General features: G+C 31.4%; 1 protein-coding gene across 6 annotated transcripts in view; it reads left to right on the top strand.

The window, feature by feature from the left end:
* Positions 1-17434, top strand: part of LOC145284860 (uncharacterized) — a 172066-nt gene extending 154632 nt beyond the window's left edge. For all 6 annotated transcript variants that reach the window (XM_080133860.1, XM_080133859.1, XM_080133861.1 and 3 more), the window contains 6 exons: positions 3379-3546; positions 6327-6415; positions 8313-8441; positions 12208-12281; positions 14555-14688; positions 17001-17434. In XM_080133860.1, coding sequence (XP_079989986.1) covers positions 3379-3546; positions 6327-6415; positions 8313-8441; positions 12208-12281; positions 14555-14688; positions 17001-17188 — 782 coding nt within the window. In that variant the 3' untranslated portion in view covers positions 17189-17434. The remainder of the gene's footprint in view (positions 1-3378; positions 3547-6326; positions 6416-8312; positions 8442-12207; positions 12282-14554; positions 14689-17000) is intronic.
* Positions 17435-18385: the final 951 nt, after the last annotated feature.

An 18385-nucleotide genomic window follows, 5' to 3' on the forward strand; every position in this document is an offset into this window, starting at 1 on the left:
AATCTACCAAGCATTAATACTATAACCCTTTTCTTGCTTCCATTGCAAAACTCATTCATGTTCTGCAAGGCAGAGAACAAAAACAACAAAATCCACTACAAGACAACCAAGCCAAACACTACAAACTAGTGATTCAAGATACAAAGAGCCTGAAGAATAAAATAACCTACAAAATAACTGAATGCAACATGAATAACCCAAAATGGTTGATGTACTGGATTCTGCATTAAATAACCCCAAAAGGGTTGATATGCCTAAAACAAAACAACCAAACCAAACTCTACAAATACAATATTTATTTGTATCTTTATATTTACATTTATATTTACATTTAAATTCTTTATATTTACATTTAAAGAACTTGAAGCATAAAAACCTTTTCCAAAATAACTGAATTCAGCATTAAATAACCCGAAAAGAGTTGATATGCCTAAAACAAAACAACCAAACCAAACCAAACTATATATATATATAAAAGGCAAAATGTGTGTGACCATTTTGTGTATGTCTTGCAAAGGCTTCTTTCGCACACGCTCCCAGGGTCGTTACGATCGCTTACAACTGTTTACATAGGCCCTATTTAGGATTTAGGAAAGCGCGTAGCATATAGGTTTATTTACATCAACTTTTACAAAATTATTGCTATTTTGGCTTCTCGCGTGTTGATTGGGCTTTTTCGTATAAAAAGCGAAACTAATTCAAAGTTAACACAGTTCTCGGCATCGCGCCCGGGAAACGTCCAGAAGCAATCAGCTTTGATCAATGTGGGGACAAAGTCCTCTTGTATCAGACAGTTGCTGGAAAATGGGGAGCTGGTTTCCTCCTCCCCAACATATGTTGGGGAAAAAAACAGTCAAACCCAAGTTAAGTGTTTTATTTGACCTCAATAATTAGGTCAAATAGAAGCAGCAGAGTTAACTTTTATTGCTGCCACTTGTCAATAGTTAAATAAATAAATTCAAACGTGTTCCTTTGTATGTTGGCTGTGGCCCAGTGGTTAGCGTCGCAGGGTTTTTTTTAACACTTTAATTTCCAACTTTGCCTCAAGGGTTCGATCCTCATACTCACCTACCAAAACTGTTTTTTTTATTAAAAGTGTAAAAAAAGGACTCTACAAAATAGGCGAAACAAAAGAGATACCTTCAGGTCAACACCAATTTACTTTTGATGCACGTTGAATCTCTAGACAAAAAAGATAAGAAAACAGAGTTGTTTGCTTTTTCATCACAAGGTTGATTTTTAATATAGGGATGATTTATTTTAAGGAAAGGAGCAGGGATATATTAAGTATTGATTTTTTAATGTAGAATGCTGTTTCTTTTATTAACAAAACTTTTAATAAACAAACACAGAAATCATGTTTCTACAATTCTCAGTTCTTGTTTTAAAAAGAGTTCATTCTCTACAATTATTCAATTCATATTTAAATTATTATAATTCAAATAAATATCAAGAAAAAAATTTGCTTTAAAGGGTATTTTAATTTTCATCACAAGGTCGATTTTTAATATAGGGAAATTATTTTAATATAGGGAAATTATTTTAAGAAAAGTGGAAAGCGGAGTGTTTATCTTGTTTTGCTTACTTTGTGGGGGTTCTTAAAACCTAATTGATCCTAAATTCCTAGTGGTCATGGCTTACAGATATCTTCTGATAAAAGATATGTTGTTAGGGAAGTGGGATGGTGTAATAGTCACAGGTGTGGATTGTGTACTTAGCATGCTGAGTTTGAGTTTCGTAACAGTTACTAAATCACTTTTATGAATACCCTGGGAATCCATATACCCACCACCCCCCATGATTTTAACAATAAGATAGACTAGACTCTCAAGCCTTGGTTCTGCAACTAGTCTAGGAGAAGGAAAATTACAAATTAACGCCAGTCTTTATTCTGGCACTGTTTCCAGTTGTTCTGCATTTCTCCTTAGTATTACGTGGCTGCAAAAATAATGTCATTTTTTGACATGAAGTTGAACATTCAAAAAACAACATTATTTTTGCACCAACCTGATACTTGACTTTTGCAATATTGATTCAAGTTAGGTGCAGATGGTGATTGTGCAACCTTTATTTCACAATAGACTTGCAGGTATCATTACAGAGGGTATCCATTGTCTCTCAAGACTGAACAAGAAGGGAGGATTATGTTGTTATAGATATAGGTTCTAGATATATTCTTATAGATTATAGATAGGTTATTATCGATATATTCTTTTAGATATAGATTGTAAATATATGCTTATAGGTTATAACGTCTATCTAAGTAACCTTAATATTGTTATATTTGTAGTACAAAGAATTTTTTTTTTACTTCATATAGTCATCACACATCAAGGTCCGGAGGTTACTCAAGCGTTAATTAGTATCGTAATGGAAATTTGATAATAATTTATTTTAGAGGACAGTTCTTCAAGAACCTGTTCGCATTGGATTTGATTTTGACTGTGTCATAGTCAGTTAGGAAGCAGCTTCATGGTATTGTGTTCCACAGATGATCAGCTATAAGAAACAAACTCTGCTCATGGAATTTTTGCTTAAATTAAGGCACAAATGGAGAGTAACAGAAATTGTTGATAGTTGTTGTAGGTAGTTGTTCTTATCTCTCTTTCGCGCATAGATCACGCAAAACATTCAGTACTATTACTTTTAAAACCAACCTTGTATAAATGTAGTGTTTATTTTCCTTTCATATATGGGTAAAATAGTAGCTTGTATTCAATGAATTGTTCAAAATAGGTATTATTTTTCAGCATTAAGTAACCCCAAAAGTGTTGATATGCCAAAAAACAATGAAACCAATCCAAACCAAACAAAATGCTTATATAAAAATGTGTATTATTTCAATTCTTCAAACTACTGTTTTCATCTTGACTGTTATTTTGAGGATTGAACCTTCAATCTCCAAGTACTTTATCCACTGCGCCATGAGTCCTTGTGTTCAACAAGATACACCTGGAGAAAGTCGGAGGTTACATCAACCAAAACGTTGCAAGAATAACACTCAAGATGTATTTAAATGGTCAATTGAAGGGGGAGGAAAGTCAACTTCTTTATTAAATTAGTGTAAGGAGAACTTTAATGGAATATTCGAATATCTATGTATCTCATATAGAGATCAAGTGTTAGTTTGAGGAAGGGAGCGCCTTCATTTCTGAGAACTTCGACTGAAGCAAAATGAATTTGGCCAGTATATTGATATTGCATTCATAGCGAAATGTCAACATAAAAATTCTTTTTTAACAGTTGAATTGAGAAGATTGTTAAACCGAAGATTGTTAAACCGATGGATGCATAACAAAAAACAAAAACAGAATAATTTGGAGATATTCTTGCTTTCTACTTTTTGTATCTTACATTGCGTTTTCTTTTCTTTCATAGAACTGTTTGATGCCATAAAAGGACCGATTCCTGTGCAGAAGACTCTTTTCAAAGGCATGAACTTTCTTTTGACGCATACCGAAAAAAATGCAGAACAAAAACTGATGGAAAAGAAAATGATTCACGATTTTTCTTCTGAAAGTTCGACTGTTTATAACTCGGATGCTGGTTCGTATGAACGTTCTTTAAAGACTTTTTAATAATAGAAGGATGATAGAAAAAAAAAACATACTTCTTTACACTATTTTATTCTATTCTATAAAACATGGTGAAAAATCCATAAAACAAACTTTAAACAATCAGAATTAACTTCGGTCGTCAATATTCCAAAATTGAATTTTCACTAATTTAGTAAAAAATATTAATTAACAAAAAAACTTGTTTAATGTCAATTAAGATTGCTACAAAATGGTCTTGACCTCCTTTCAAAACACGCCAGCAGTGTTCATCCACGTGCGACTGGAGTAGATGCTGTGGACCTCCTTGCATTTTCTTCAAAATCTCAATTTTGCTGTCTAACCAAGTCCTTTCAATTTGTTGGGTGTGCACACCTGCATTTGAATCTACTGGCTCATCGCACTTGCGGCAAGAATTTTCCTAACCAGGAGACCATGTTGAAAAAGATATTGTGTTGTTTCCTCACTGTGCATGACTTTAGAATAAAACTCTTGTAATAACATCTCGGGAGGATATGTGTGTTTAGTTATGCTTCTCCACGTTTAAAAGGTTAATGTTTTATAAGTGAAAATGGTTGAATCAACTTGGAAGGTGAATATTATATTATTTGTTTTTTTCTCATTTATTTGTTTTTTTGGGGGGAGGGGGGGGTTAATTACCCATATTGAGGTATGAACAGAAAATAAGGGTAGGAATCATGCAATAGTAACACCTAAAAATGTTATTTCTGCTATTATGAAGATAATTCAATGAAAAAATTAATTGAAAAATGAAAACAATATTCTTTTTGTTGTTAGAAAGAAAGTAGACTGAACTAGTTTTACAAAACTTTAAGAAAATTAAAAAAAAAAAATCATTGTGTGATATGTTTTCTGAATAAATATCAGTTGTTCGTTCAAACATCTGATAGCGAACAAAAACTTTTGATTTTTTTTTATACGATTATTTTTCATTTTTATTATTTTTTGTTCAAATCAAGATAAATATTTAAATTTTTTAAAAATATAATAAACCAATAATAATTTTTCAAATATAATAAACCAATAATGATTTTTAAATATAATAAACCAATAATATTTTTTTAAATATAATAAACCAATAATAATTTTTGGTGCAAGTCTATAAACGGTCCACAAGTAATCTTTTTTACTATAAAAATCTGAAAAAAATCTTTATAGTGTGGAAAGTAACTTGAAAAATTAGGACATTCATAAGTTTTTGAGGATGTTGAAAACAAAAAAAAAACGTTTAAAATTCCAGCAAATGAGTAGTTTCCAAGATGTGAAGAAATGTTAGTTTAAAGAAAGTGGGGGATCACTTTTCTATAATAATTTAACGTATAATGACCACCCACTTTATGTCCACCACTAGTGTAAAACTTGAATTTACGCCGCTGAAATACACATTTACTGAATTTTTGTTGGAGGAGCGTCGACCTGTGGGTGCTCAATTTACGTAAAATTCTTCATATCTTGGAAACTACTCGTTTGCTGGAATTTTAAACGTTATTTTCGTTTTCAACATCCTCAAAAACTTATAAATGTTTTAATTTTCCAAGTTTTTTTTCTATAGTGTGGAAAGTCGATTGTCTGCCCCTTTCTGGTCTTATATTCCAAACATTCCCAATAGGTGTCGCTAGCAGTGTATCATTCAAAAACAAGATGACGTGAAGTTTTTCTTCGATAAAATGTCTCATAATATTTGATTTTCTTAAATAAAAAAAAAACTACTTGATCGATTTATGTGATTTTTGGAATATGACATTTTCATGCAGTGACAAGTACATACATTATAAAGATTTTTTCAGATTTTTATAGTAAAAAAGATTACTTGTGGACCATTTATAGACTTGCATCTAATTTTTTTAAATATAATAAACCAATAATATTTTTAAAAAAATATAATAAACCAATAATAATTTTGTTAAATATAATAAACCAATAATATTTTTTTTAAATATAATAAACCAACGTAATTTTTTTAAATATAATAAACCAATAATAATTTTTTTTAAATATAATAAACCAATAATAATTTTTTTAAATATAATAAACCAATAATATTTTTTAAATATAATAAACCAATAATAATTTTTTTAAATATAATAAACCAACGTAATCTTTTTAAATATAATAAACCAATAATATTTTTTTCAAATATAATAAACCAATAATAATTTTTTCAAATATGTATTCAATGAATTGTTCAAAATAGGTATTAACAGTCTGCAGCTATGTTCAGCTGCTATGTCTGTAATTTGTTCCACTGTATACAGTCGTTCAAAAATCTTGTTAAAAGTTTGGAGGATAAATGTATCCTGCATCTTGTTAAAAAGTTCCTGTCATGCCACCATGCGGTTAAAAAAGACTCTCCTTAAAAATCCTTCTCTCTCTGCTACGTGCTATTTTTCTTTCCTCTTCCTAATAATATTTTTTTTTAAATATAATAAACCAATAATATTTTTGTTAAATATAATAAACCAATAATAACAAATAAATGTTTTCTTGAATGACATTGACTGCTGTAATTTCATTGGCTCAACATTTCAGCAACTCTGTGTTTTATATAAACTGTCCAGAAAATTCTGACAATAGCATGGTTCTTATTCTGCATTAGTACCCATAATTGTTAAGCTTATTCTTGGCTTGCAAAGTATATGTTGTTTTCTTTTCTTACATTTGTATATGAAATGATAATGAGGAATGAAAAATAGTATTAAATGTTTTTTCTGCAAAGAAATTTTTTTGTCATTGTTTTTTTTTAATTTCCAGATGAACCTGAAGTTCCTTTTGACAAACATCATTTACAAGTTCAGCTAGAAGCCGGTGGAGGGACAGTGTTTGACTCATGGTCAGATAAGGTGATTAGAAAATATTTTTTATGTTTTTTTCATCACATTGACTCTTAACATCCTGCTGAAAAGTCCAGAAATTATCCCCTCAAAATAACTTAAAATCAATTAATTATGTTTTTTATGGAAATCACTGCAGACAATGCATGAAGCCACTTGATGTAAGGAGCTAATAAAAACAAAATATGATTATCACAAAAACAGGAGATGCTTGATGATTTCTTGATTATCTCATGTTTTAGAATGGGTTTGTGGAAGATACTATGGAATGCCTTGTGAGATGAAATTATTGTATTAGTTAGTTGAAATGATTTCTGGACATAATTTCAGAACTAACAATTCCTCAGTCTTATTTTTTGGGCTCCATTGACATCGGGAAATTAGAATTGGAATTTTTTAGTCATAGTAACAAAGTTCAAATTTGAAAAAGTAAATTTTTTTATATTTTGCATAAAAATGTATACAGAGATACAATTGGATTTTGTCAATACACATATTATAGACAAAATTGATTTCACTTTTTTGTTCTTCATATAAATTTCTTTGAATGGTGATGTATTATACGAAAACTAGTGGGAAAAGTTGGTAAAAATAATGAAAATCAGCTCTGCATCAAATTTGAAAGATATCTTCGGACCAACAAAACTGGTAAAAATATCCGGTTGTTTATCAGAAAAAAAAAATTTACTCATTTCCATTTTTGTCATCTGATAAATTAACGGCACTTTGTCAAAAACATCATGAAGTATGGAGACTAAAGGATAAAATAAGGGGAATGAAAATTATGAGGCTGCCGAAAGTAAACCCAAGGTTCACTTTCTACTTTCTTTAATATTTAAGTTTGATAAGTCACTAGTTTCCTTCTTTGTGTGTCTTTGAAACAATACTAGACTGATAAACTTTAGAATTCCCTCCTTCTCACTTTTGTACAGTCCTTTGTATTGTGTAATGAAGCCACTGACACATATACAAATGACCAAGCTGTGGTGCAAGTGTGACATCACAATGGGATCAGAGGAAGAGGAAAGAAAAATAGCACGTAGCAGAGAGAGAAGGATTTTTAAGGAGAGTCTTTTTTAACCGCATGGTGGCATGACAGGAACTTTTTAACAAGATGCAGGATACATTTATCCTCCAAACTTTTAACAAGATTTTTGAACGACTGTATACAGTGGAACAAATTACAGACATAGCAGCTGAACATAGCTGCAGACTGTTAATTGATCCTTAGGGGAAAAGTCGGAATGTGACCACATTGTCGCTGGTTTGGAAAATATGTGTCGGGTGACTTGGTGTAGAAATGACAGGTAATGAACGTTTTTTCTTTCAACAAAAAAAACTTGTGTCAAAATTTTTTTTTTTGTCATTTTTTTTGCGAGTCTTTCATACACAACGTTGTAAATGTAACGACCATGTTAAAACGTAATGACCATGTTACAATTGTTGTTATGCTCAGCACGATCTTTCAAGCTGCACTGATTGGACTGTAGATGGCAGACAAGGCAGGATTGCATCGTATGATCCTCCTTTATACATTCACAGATGGCTGGGTTAGGGTTGTATAGCCTCATCTGATATTGGAAACTTTTGATCACTCCCTTCCATTTCCATTTTCAAGGAGTTGATTGTTTTACACTTAACCTAAGGGTTTTAGAGCCAGGAAGGATATTCTAAGAAGAGGAAATACCATGTCAACAGGGTGGGCAGATTATTATTACTAGTTTGCACCCATCATAAAAATTACGCCGTATTTCCATTATTTCTGTTTATTCAGTACCGTATAAGTTTGTATGTTTATATTTGATAATTAAATTTGATGTTTGGTTCCAGCAATGGTAAAGAAAAAGAACAATGTCTGATACGTGTTTTATTAATTTTTCTTTTTTTTTTTTTTTTTTTTAATTAGTTCATAACCAAAAAAACAAAGAGTTTTGTCATCTCTAGCAGTTACCAGCGAACAATAAAATATCTTCAGGGCCTTGCAGCGGGAATTCCATGCGTCTCACATTTATGGATACGTGATTGCTGCAAACAAGTAAGAAAATCTTTCTTGACGTAATACTAACCCCAGTATACATGCTAAATAAAATTTGAATTCTAAGAGACACATACTTGTTTATCTGGAACATTTCGATAAACATGAGAGAGAATTTTAAATTAGAGAACTTGAATGCCTACTGAAGAGAATTTGGATACCTACTAGATACTATCCTCAGGTATTTAGTCTAAGGTCTCTCTGTACACAGGTTTGTCAGGACAACCTGGCATAAGAGTGCTTTTCCCTACAAGTAAATCCTGACAAAATATTAAAAATCATATAGTATTTGCCACCTAAATAAGATTTTCTCTGTATGGCTAACCAACACTGGTTTTTACAAGGAATGGTGAATCTTCTCCAAATGATGTTATTTCAAGTAACAGCACGAAGATGGATACTCAACCAGACTAGATGAATTCTTGTCTTGGAATTCAGTAAAATGAAGACCACAAGAAAGGTATACTATAACATATTAAAATGATCAATTGGGAAGAGAAAGATCAACTTTTTTACTAACTCAGTGTTTGAGATGTAAAGGAGACCTTTAATGGAGTATTCGAATATCTAGGTATCTCATATAGAGATCAAGTGTTAGTCATAAGAAGGGAGCCCCTTGATTTCTGAGAACTTTGACTGAAGTAAAACGAAACAAAAAAATGGGAAACACACGGAGCACATATTCTTTTCACACACACACATGAGAGCTGCTTATGCATTCAACAAATGTGTACTCACTGCACATGTTCGTTATCGCCAGTGAGCAATCAAGAACACAATTCAATCAAATAAAGTCTTGTACAATAGTAAATGTTTTAAAATTTGAATTAATTCAATAAATGTTTCAGTAAGTAATGCTTTTGATACTGGTGCATACTGTGAACTAGACATATCTCAGTGTTCGCTCGGTTTTGGCTGGAGTATGATGCCAACAGGCGGATTATGCTGAACAACAGCTTGGGTTTAGCTGTTATCTAACGTAACACGCCAATCAGCCAATCACAACACGGCACGCTGAATTACAACGAGGTGGCGCGCACGCAACTAGCAGACAACTTTTGAATAAATATTGGAAGAGAACAAAAAATGTCTTCAGAAAAATTTTCCTAAGGAAATTTTCTAGGTCGTGAAAAAGAAAAGTTTCCACCTCCTACTCCTCCGCAATTTAAACAGTTGTTCATCCCATCTCAAACAAAAAATATCATCTTCCAAAAATCATGTAAATCGATCAAGTAATATTATTTTTAAATAAGAAATTCAAATTTTATGAGTATCCAAAGAATAATTGTGATGCCCGCCATTTTGAAAAAAAATCTACAAAAAGAAAGAGGGTAAACGCAACGATAATTCATATTTATTAGATTTATGTTGTAATGCTTAAAAATTCCCATTAATCACTTAGAAACGTTTTTTTTTATAAAAATAAAACTACTTGATCAATTTACATAATTTTTGGAATATGATATTTTCGTTTCGTCACAGGTACATATATCATACAGATTTTTCATTATTTTTGTTTTTTAATATAGGGAAATTCTGTTTTGGTAAGTATGTTGCATTCTCAGCCAGAGTTCATCTCACCATTTTGCTGAGTTGCATGTTAACTGTACGTCTTCAATGCTACAGACCCCATGAGATGATTAGTTCAGATATTTTATTCCATTTCGCTTTTTTTTTTTTTTTTTTTTACATGGGGGTCACCACTTATCAAGGCCTGGAGGCCACTCAGGGATAAGGGTTATTGCGTGTACAATAATCAATGAGATAGTATTGTAGTAGTCATTAGTATTGGAGATTTGATAGAGTGTCTTACTTAAGGGGGCAGTTTGTCAGGAATTTGTTTATGTTGGATTTGAAGACATCCAAGTTGTAGTCAGGTGAGAAACAGGCAAACGGAAGAGAGTTCCACAGTCGTCAGTCGTGCACTTCTGAGAAAGAAGCTCTGCTCATGGAATCTACGTTTGGATTTAGGCACAGATAAAGAGTGGGGAAAATTATTGACAGTAGTTTCAGCCAGATGGGTGTTTCTCGTGAAAGATTGGCGAGAGGGACGAGAGATTGGTGCTCAGACGAGCACTTGCCATGGAAATAACGATAAAACATAACGCTTCATAAATGTTGAGTGTAGACTGAAATGGTCAGTTCAGACATCTTTATGTCATCCTCACCTGTCAGCAGGTGAACTATTTCTGTTTATTAAGATTTACACACTGAAAAAAAAGCATCTTCAATTTTGTACATATGACTACACAGTCATACAATTTCTTGCTCAAGACTCGACGCCTTATACTACCCCCCTCCCCTCAACATGTAACAGGTGTAACCAAACCATGATGCTAAGAGGAGTGATCTACAAATGCTGGGCAGCCAGAGAAAGGTTGGATTATTTGGACTACTGTTCTCATCTTGAGTGTTATTCTCACGTTATGGCTGATGTAACCTCCAACCTTGTTGAGCTCGGGAATCCATGCAGATTCCCGAGTTTGACAAAAGACACCTGAAGAAGGTCAGAGGTTATATCCACCAAAATGTTGTGAAAATGATATTCAAGATGAAAGCAGTAGTTCAGATAACTCAAATAATTCAAATTATCAATCCTCATCTGAAAAATTCAGAAAAATAATAGAGAAATTGATGTCTTGCGAAAGGGATGTATTTGTTTGAAGTAGATGAGTGTTACTGGCTACAGCATTCAAGTAATAATTTAGTAAGTCGACTTACTGTATGGATGTTTGTGGTTGTAGCTAGTATATCCTTAAGCATGAGGCTTTCGACATATCTTTCAACATCTCTCCCGAACTGCTCTATCAATCGGTATTTATGGTCTAATCAGTCAATGATATTTTTTGAAGGAGGAACCCGGATGTACTCAGATTCATTACATCATTTTGATAGAGCCTTTATGTTACCCTCAAGTACAGTAAAACCATTGGTACTTGTACAGTTTAGTCAAGACATTAAAAAAATGAAAATATTGAAAAAAGGTTATATTGCACGTATCCATTATGGAATGAAGTTTTCCCTCCAAAAAATTTCCTTTAATTTCATCAAGTAGTTTTTTTTTTTTTTTTACAGCGAAAAAAAAAAATTTGTTATGATACAGAGCAAAAGGTTCGATTTTTAGGAAAAAAAGCTAGAATTAAAGATGGGGAGGGCGTATCGGCGCTTTACATGGAGTTATCTCCCTGTAGCGTGTTCAGCAAATTTCATAATGGCTGGCTGCCTTCAACGCGCTCTCATAAGAACGTGTTTTTCCGCTGTAAAAAAAAACTACTCGATCAAATTAAATGAAATTTTTTTTCGGAGATCTTCAGTCCAAAACGGATACGTACAATATAACCTTTTTTTGATATTTTCATTTTTGAATGTTTTGACTAAACTGTACAAGTACGAAACTATTATTTCAAAAATTTAATGTGCAAATGAAACATATGGGGCATAAGGAAACTAAGATAGTGATAAGTCTTGTGAAAATGATGTATTTGTTTGAAGAAGCTGAGTGGTCTTGGCTACATATCCAAATAATTATCTAGGAAGTCGCCTTTTATCTATGAGTGTTTGTGGTTGGGGCTGGTATATCCTTAAGCACAAGGCTTTCGGCATATCTTTCAATGTTTCCCCCAAACTGCTCTACCAGTCCATATTTATGACTTAACCAGCTAATCATATTCTTATGAGGAAGAAAGACCTGGATGTACTCATTTTCATTACATCAGAAATGTTGGTTTTTGTTTTTGTATATTGTTATATTACGTCATTCTTTTAGGGAACCATATCTGATTACAAAGCATACATGCTACAAGCCGGAATCAGCCTTAAGAAGAGATGTTTACTTGAATGGTAAGTTGATAAACGTTCAGTAATTTCTATTTTTAATATTTAAGTTATATTTTGCTAAAGATGATAAAATAGTTTTTATTTAGAATAGGACTTAATTTTTAAAAGAAAACAACAAAAATACAGAATAATCTTTATGATGTATGTACTTGTCATGGATCAAAGATACCATATTCCAAAAATCACTTGTAAAAAAAGTAAATTGATCAAGTAGTTTTTTTTTTATATAGAAAATAATTTTTTTTAACGAATTTTAGCGATTTTAAGAGTAAATTATATCCATTACAAAACTGGTTTTGATCTTAGTAGTTCAAATGAAGTTGTCTCCCCCTTATTTATAAAACATTGCAGATAAAAAATAGGGCCTCATTTCGTAATAACATTTGATTTTCATAATTAAAAACACTACTTAATCAGTTTCATGAGTTTTGGAACATTGACATCTTTATTCCGTGATGGATGAAAGATTTGTTTCTATATATATTTTTTTTTTTTGTTATTAAATCTAATTCTGAATAAGAACCGCTAAAATTAATTGTAAATTTGACTTTTCATAAATAAATTCAGAGGAATTTAAGATCATGGCAAACATATTTTTTAAAATTTGATGCATTTATATCTCAAATACTGACAATTAGAAAAAGAAAACACTCATTGTATGGTGAGTTTCATGAATAAATATTTATTTTTTCGTTATGGAGAAAATATAGTGAAACAATTGATAGCCAACAATTGTTTTTTGGGTACTTGTCAACAGATCAATTTTTTAAAAGATGTCGTTTTAAGCAAAAACAATATTATTTACTTAATTGTCATGTCGAAAATAGTAACATATCCAAAAATTATGAAAAATCATCGAGTAGAAAGTTATTTATAGTTAAAAATATTTTTTACGGAAAATTGGGTAAAATTACATTTTTCTTAGGCATTATAAAGTAGACTGAAGAGGGGACATAACTCGGAACGGATATTTTAGATTACTTGTTCATGGCATGTAATATTTGTTGTCTATAGCGATAGACTTTTTTTATTGAAAACAAAATATCAGTTGTTCTATTCGATGAATTTTCATAATTTTTGGATATATTACTATTTTCGACATGACAATAAGTTTGTAATATTGTTTTTGCTTAAAACCACATATTTAAAAAAAATCGATCTGTCAACTATTTTAACAAGCTCCGTTTTTTTATTTTCATGATTTTTGTGGTATCTGTGCAGTTTATGGACCGTGTTGAAATAATATTATTTAGAAAGTCATACTTAACATGGAGATGGGGGCTTTGTTAATTATTCTTTATTCTCACCTAACAATTTAATGAACAAAAGATACTGTAAAAATTGAATTTAACTTGAAAATCCTATAATAAAAAAAGCCCAATCTGTAAACTGCACAAGTACCTTTTTATTTTACATGACTTTTGGAATATGATCTGTGTGGGTTGGAGATGTTGACTTCAACAAATTTTTTAAAAAGATTATTGAATTTTTTCCATTTATTTCTATCGCACTTGCCAAATGCTGCTAATTCATCTAATAGGGTTGACTTGGGTGTTGATTTGATGTCGGCTACATATGATGATGGGCCTCATCTCCGGTCTTTTTGGTCCGTTATAATGGGCAGCAGTTTATTGTTGTTGATAGCAGGGACCACTTGCTGAAAAAAGTGCCGTTGCTTCAGATAAAACACTTATATGAATAGCAAACAAAAGCATTTTTTATAATATAATTCTTTTATTTAACACTGAAGAAGCATTTTAAAATCGATCCGGCGCGTGTCTCTAACGCTTCAACTGTATAAATCAATACAATTATAATTCAATTCTCCTCTCTTTCTTCATTGAAAGAGAGAGAAAGAGACATTCATACATAATACTTGAACATTGTTTAGTTTTTGTAGACCTCAAGGACGAGTTCTTTTGGGTTTGACCTTTCCAAAATGATCCCAGAATATTTTGACGTGGTTGACTATTATAAACAACTGTCATTCATTCAGATCATATCTGATTGATATATCTCCTTTCTGAAAAAATAGTCTGGCCTGTAAACTTGACGTTTTCAAAAATTTTTTCATTTTTACAGTCATACACAGATTATGTACAGTTTTGGCACGAAAAGACTTGATGCAGGTTGAAATGCCATAAAACTGAAACAGCAAATTTACCCATCATTGTTACTTCATGTTCAATAGTGGTCAGAAAGAAAAATGCATGCACACCTCATCACTTGATTTTATTTCATTTTCTTTATTTAATATTTTTCTTTCATTTTTACAGTAAATTAAAACCCCAAATTCTGGCTGACACTCAAGTGCTGGTCTTTTCAACCGATCCAGATTTTGTCAGCACATGGTCAGAAATACTTGTTCTTGCAGGATGTAATGTGGTCAAGAAATTCAAAAAAACTAGAGGTCAGTCCCTTCGGATTCCACTCTCTTCCTTTTTTCTATAATCCCCTCTCTCCCTTTTTTTATCTCTCTTTTTCTTTCTTCCTTTCTCTATCTCTCTCCTTCTTTATCCCCTCCTCTTTCTCTGGGAAAGAGGAGGAGGAGGGCATAAATTCTGTAATGTATGTGAACTATGGAATCAACTAAGCCCAGTCCAAATCTAGTAAGATCTATTGTATTTAACTATTACATTGTAATAGCATTTAGAAAGGTATGACCCCCCCCTCAATAAAATAGCAACTTCTGTTCAATTAATGGTCTACAGTGAATTGTTTCAGTATCAAATAACCCCAAAAATGTTGCTACAACCATTTTTCGTAGGTGTATGACTGGCTTATTTGGATTGACTATACCAACTTCAAATACTATCCAAATCTATTGTGGGCCTTACTTATTAATACCAATCAGAAAGGTATGAATCCACATTCTCTCCCCCCTCAGTGTCTCCCTACACACACCCATCCATCCGTAGCATTGAGCCCCTGGAGGGGCATAGGCCATCTACAACTTTGTAGATACTTTTGTAGCAAGGAGTTCTTTTTTGGGGGGTGAGAGTGCTGATCCCACACCCAGCCTTCCTAGAAGGTACAGACAGCGCCTAATGGTCATCCATCTGATATTGACCAGGCTCAATATTGCTTACCTTCAGTAATTTGGCGAGAACTGGTCTGTCAACATGATTGTGGCGTACCCCTACACACACAGACTATAGGTAAAATAACAATTTATATTCAATTATTTGACAATATTTTTTAGCTAATGTATTGTTATTTACACAAGTAAAAAAAAAATTGTTGATTTATTATGACCAGTGAATCTCTAAAAATGTATCTTATTAAATTTGGCTTTTGATTCATTAGTTTATTTTGTTGATTGTATTAACATGTTGTTAAAAACGAAACAAAATTGTTATTCAATTCATTTCTTGTTCGAAATTACTTTATCCAGGCCAGATATTTTTTTTTGTTTTTTTTCATCAGGCAGCCATTTTTGCAAAAAAGAAAGTAAACTTTGAATAGTTACTTCCCTTTATTTGTAACAACAAATATTTTTAAACAGCTGCTTTCTTAAATAAACATTACTCAATAGCTTATATCATATTTTTTTCCGTTGAAGTAAGCGTAGTTGTACACTCACCCCATCTAATTTACAATTCATACAAATAATTGTTGACTTTGATTTCCAACTTCTGTTGCCAACACACATGTAAACATTATAATGAATGAAAGTCTTATAGTTCTGAATTTTTTAGATGAGGTATGAATGCTTGTGTTATTTAGATTAATCGAACAATTGTTCTCATTTTGAGTATTATATATAATAAACCAATAATGTAATCTCCGACATTCGTCAGGTATAAAAAGTCGCCATGTTTTGGCAGAAAAAAAGAGAGTAGCTCTGCATTTTTATGTTTCGAATGTTTGGATCTAGTTGGAAGTAAGTTTACACAAATTATAAAAATAATTTAATTATCAGGGAACCCTAGGAGTATAATTTTTTACTTATTATGATTAAATTTTTTATTAAATCCATCAACCAATTGTAAGTTCTTAGAAACATAATATTTATGAAACTTAAGAGGTTGCTTGTTTCAGTATGGTTAATCGAGTGTGTGTGTGTTTGTTTTTTTTTAAACATTTTGATTTGTCATCATTTTGACTAATGGGAGATAAGAGGAGGGTGGCAAGAAGAGAAAAGGTGGAGGCAAAAAAGAGAAGAAAATAAAGAGAAGAAAAAAATTGAAGTTGTTTAGATGTGAGAAGAAATAAAAACAGACATAGTAAAGGGGGACAACTATTAAAAAAAAATGGAGTGACTGCTTGGGATTATTTCCTTTGAGAGTAATGGGCATTTCTATAAAAAAAAATTTTTTAAATACAATTGGTTAAAAAATGAAAAACCTACGATTAACCATACTGAAACCAGCAACCTCTTAATTTCGTAAATATTATGTTTCTAAGAACTTATAATTGGTTGATGGATTTACTTAAAAATTTAATCATAATAAGTTAAAAATTATACCCATTTGAAACCTTAAAATGCAGAGCTACCCTCTTTTTTCCTGGTGACTTTTACGCCTGATGAAGGTTGGAGTTTACATCAACCGAAACATTATGCTGATAACATTCAAGATGAAAATAATTGTCCAAATAATCTAAATAATACGAAAGTCTTATATATCAGCTTTTAAGAAATCCACGATTATATCTTTAAACGTTTTAATAGATTAAGCTATTTTACTTTTCAGTTTTTAATTTCTCCTTTTTTCATTTCAGACCAATGCCGTGATGTTGAATTTGTGATTACAGACAAGACGTGCAGTGCTCATATTAAGAAGCAAGCCGAAATCTACAACAGCCCCCTTCTGTCTACAGAATGGGTGATTCAATGTTTGATACATGGACAGAAACTTTGTTACACTGGACACGAGAAATTCAGCTATGACTATGAGGAGGAAAAATAAAATATGTTTTACTAGTTTTAATGCTACAACACGTATTTCATAGCATGAATGCTTTTAATGGCATGGAATATTTTAATGGCCTTGTACATTTGTTACTGTTAATAGTATTATGCTTCTGGGGGGTATTTTAATAGTACTAGACGTTTTAATGAAATTTTTTTTCTTGTACAAAATATTTTCTGATTTTATTTTCAATTCAATTAAAGGAATTTTTTTTTTTGCTCACCATGTAATTTTTGCTTTAAACTGTAATTTTTGTTCTTTTATGCAACAATAACGCATGAGAAAATGTTTTTGTTTTGGTTTTAAAGAGTACAAGTAAATTATAACATTGATTTTCTCTTTTATCAGAGATTAATCTTTATTCACAATTTAAAGATTTCCAAACTATTTTCAAATTTTGAAAGTTCACACAGTTAATTTTTAAATCTGTTATTGATAGAACAAAATAGAGGATTTGTGTTATCATGACTCTTTGAAATTTTGAAACCTTTAAGCAACTGAATAGAAAATAGTTTCTGGCTTGAATTAAAAAGTAAATGTTATTATATTTAGTTCACTAGCAGGGTGGGGATAGGGGATGGCATTGCCTGGTCATAAAATATGCCTAAATATGATATTTTAATTTATGCAGATTTTGTATATATTATTATAGTCAATTCTCTATCGATTATTATATAATATATTGTACCCAATATATAGTAGTGATTTCAAAAGTTAAAAAAAAATATATGACTTTGTTGCCATCAGCTAGAATCGAAACTAAAACACAAACATATAGCGCTCCAGCCTTAGTTGTTACCATTTAAGCTATCATGAATTGGATAAGAAATAGCTAAAATGCACTAACATTAACGTATAAATGTATATATGTATTTATGCATGCGCACAAGATAACTTTCAGTCAACTTATGCTTGTCAAGTTTCAATATCCATTCAATTTTGACCCCTTAGCAGCTATTTTTACCAGCTAAAAATGCATAAAAAACGGTCAACAAAAAATGCAATTATTTGACCCACTTTATGCTGCTCTGTGACTTTGCCCCTCAGAGGAGATATAGTTTGAAAAAATGGAGACAGACAAACAATGCATTTTATAAATTAGATTACAATGAGTGAATATGTCATATTGCCACTTTCATTTTATTTCATTTATTATCAATGTTTTTTTGTTTTTTTTACAAAAACATAGTTTAG

This window comes from Euprymna scolopes, chromosome 9 (assembly GCF_053919585.1).
Source record: "Euprymna scolopes isolate OS-2025 chromosome 9, ASM5391958v1, whole genome shotgun sequence".
In the NCBI taxonomy this organism is placed as follows: domain Eukaryota; kingdom Metazoa; phylum Mollusca; class Cephalopoda; order Sepiida; family Sepiolidae; genus Euprymna; species Euprymna scolopes.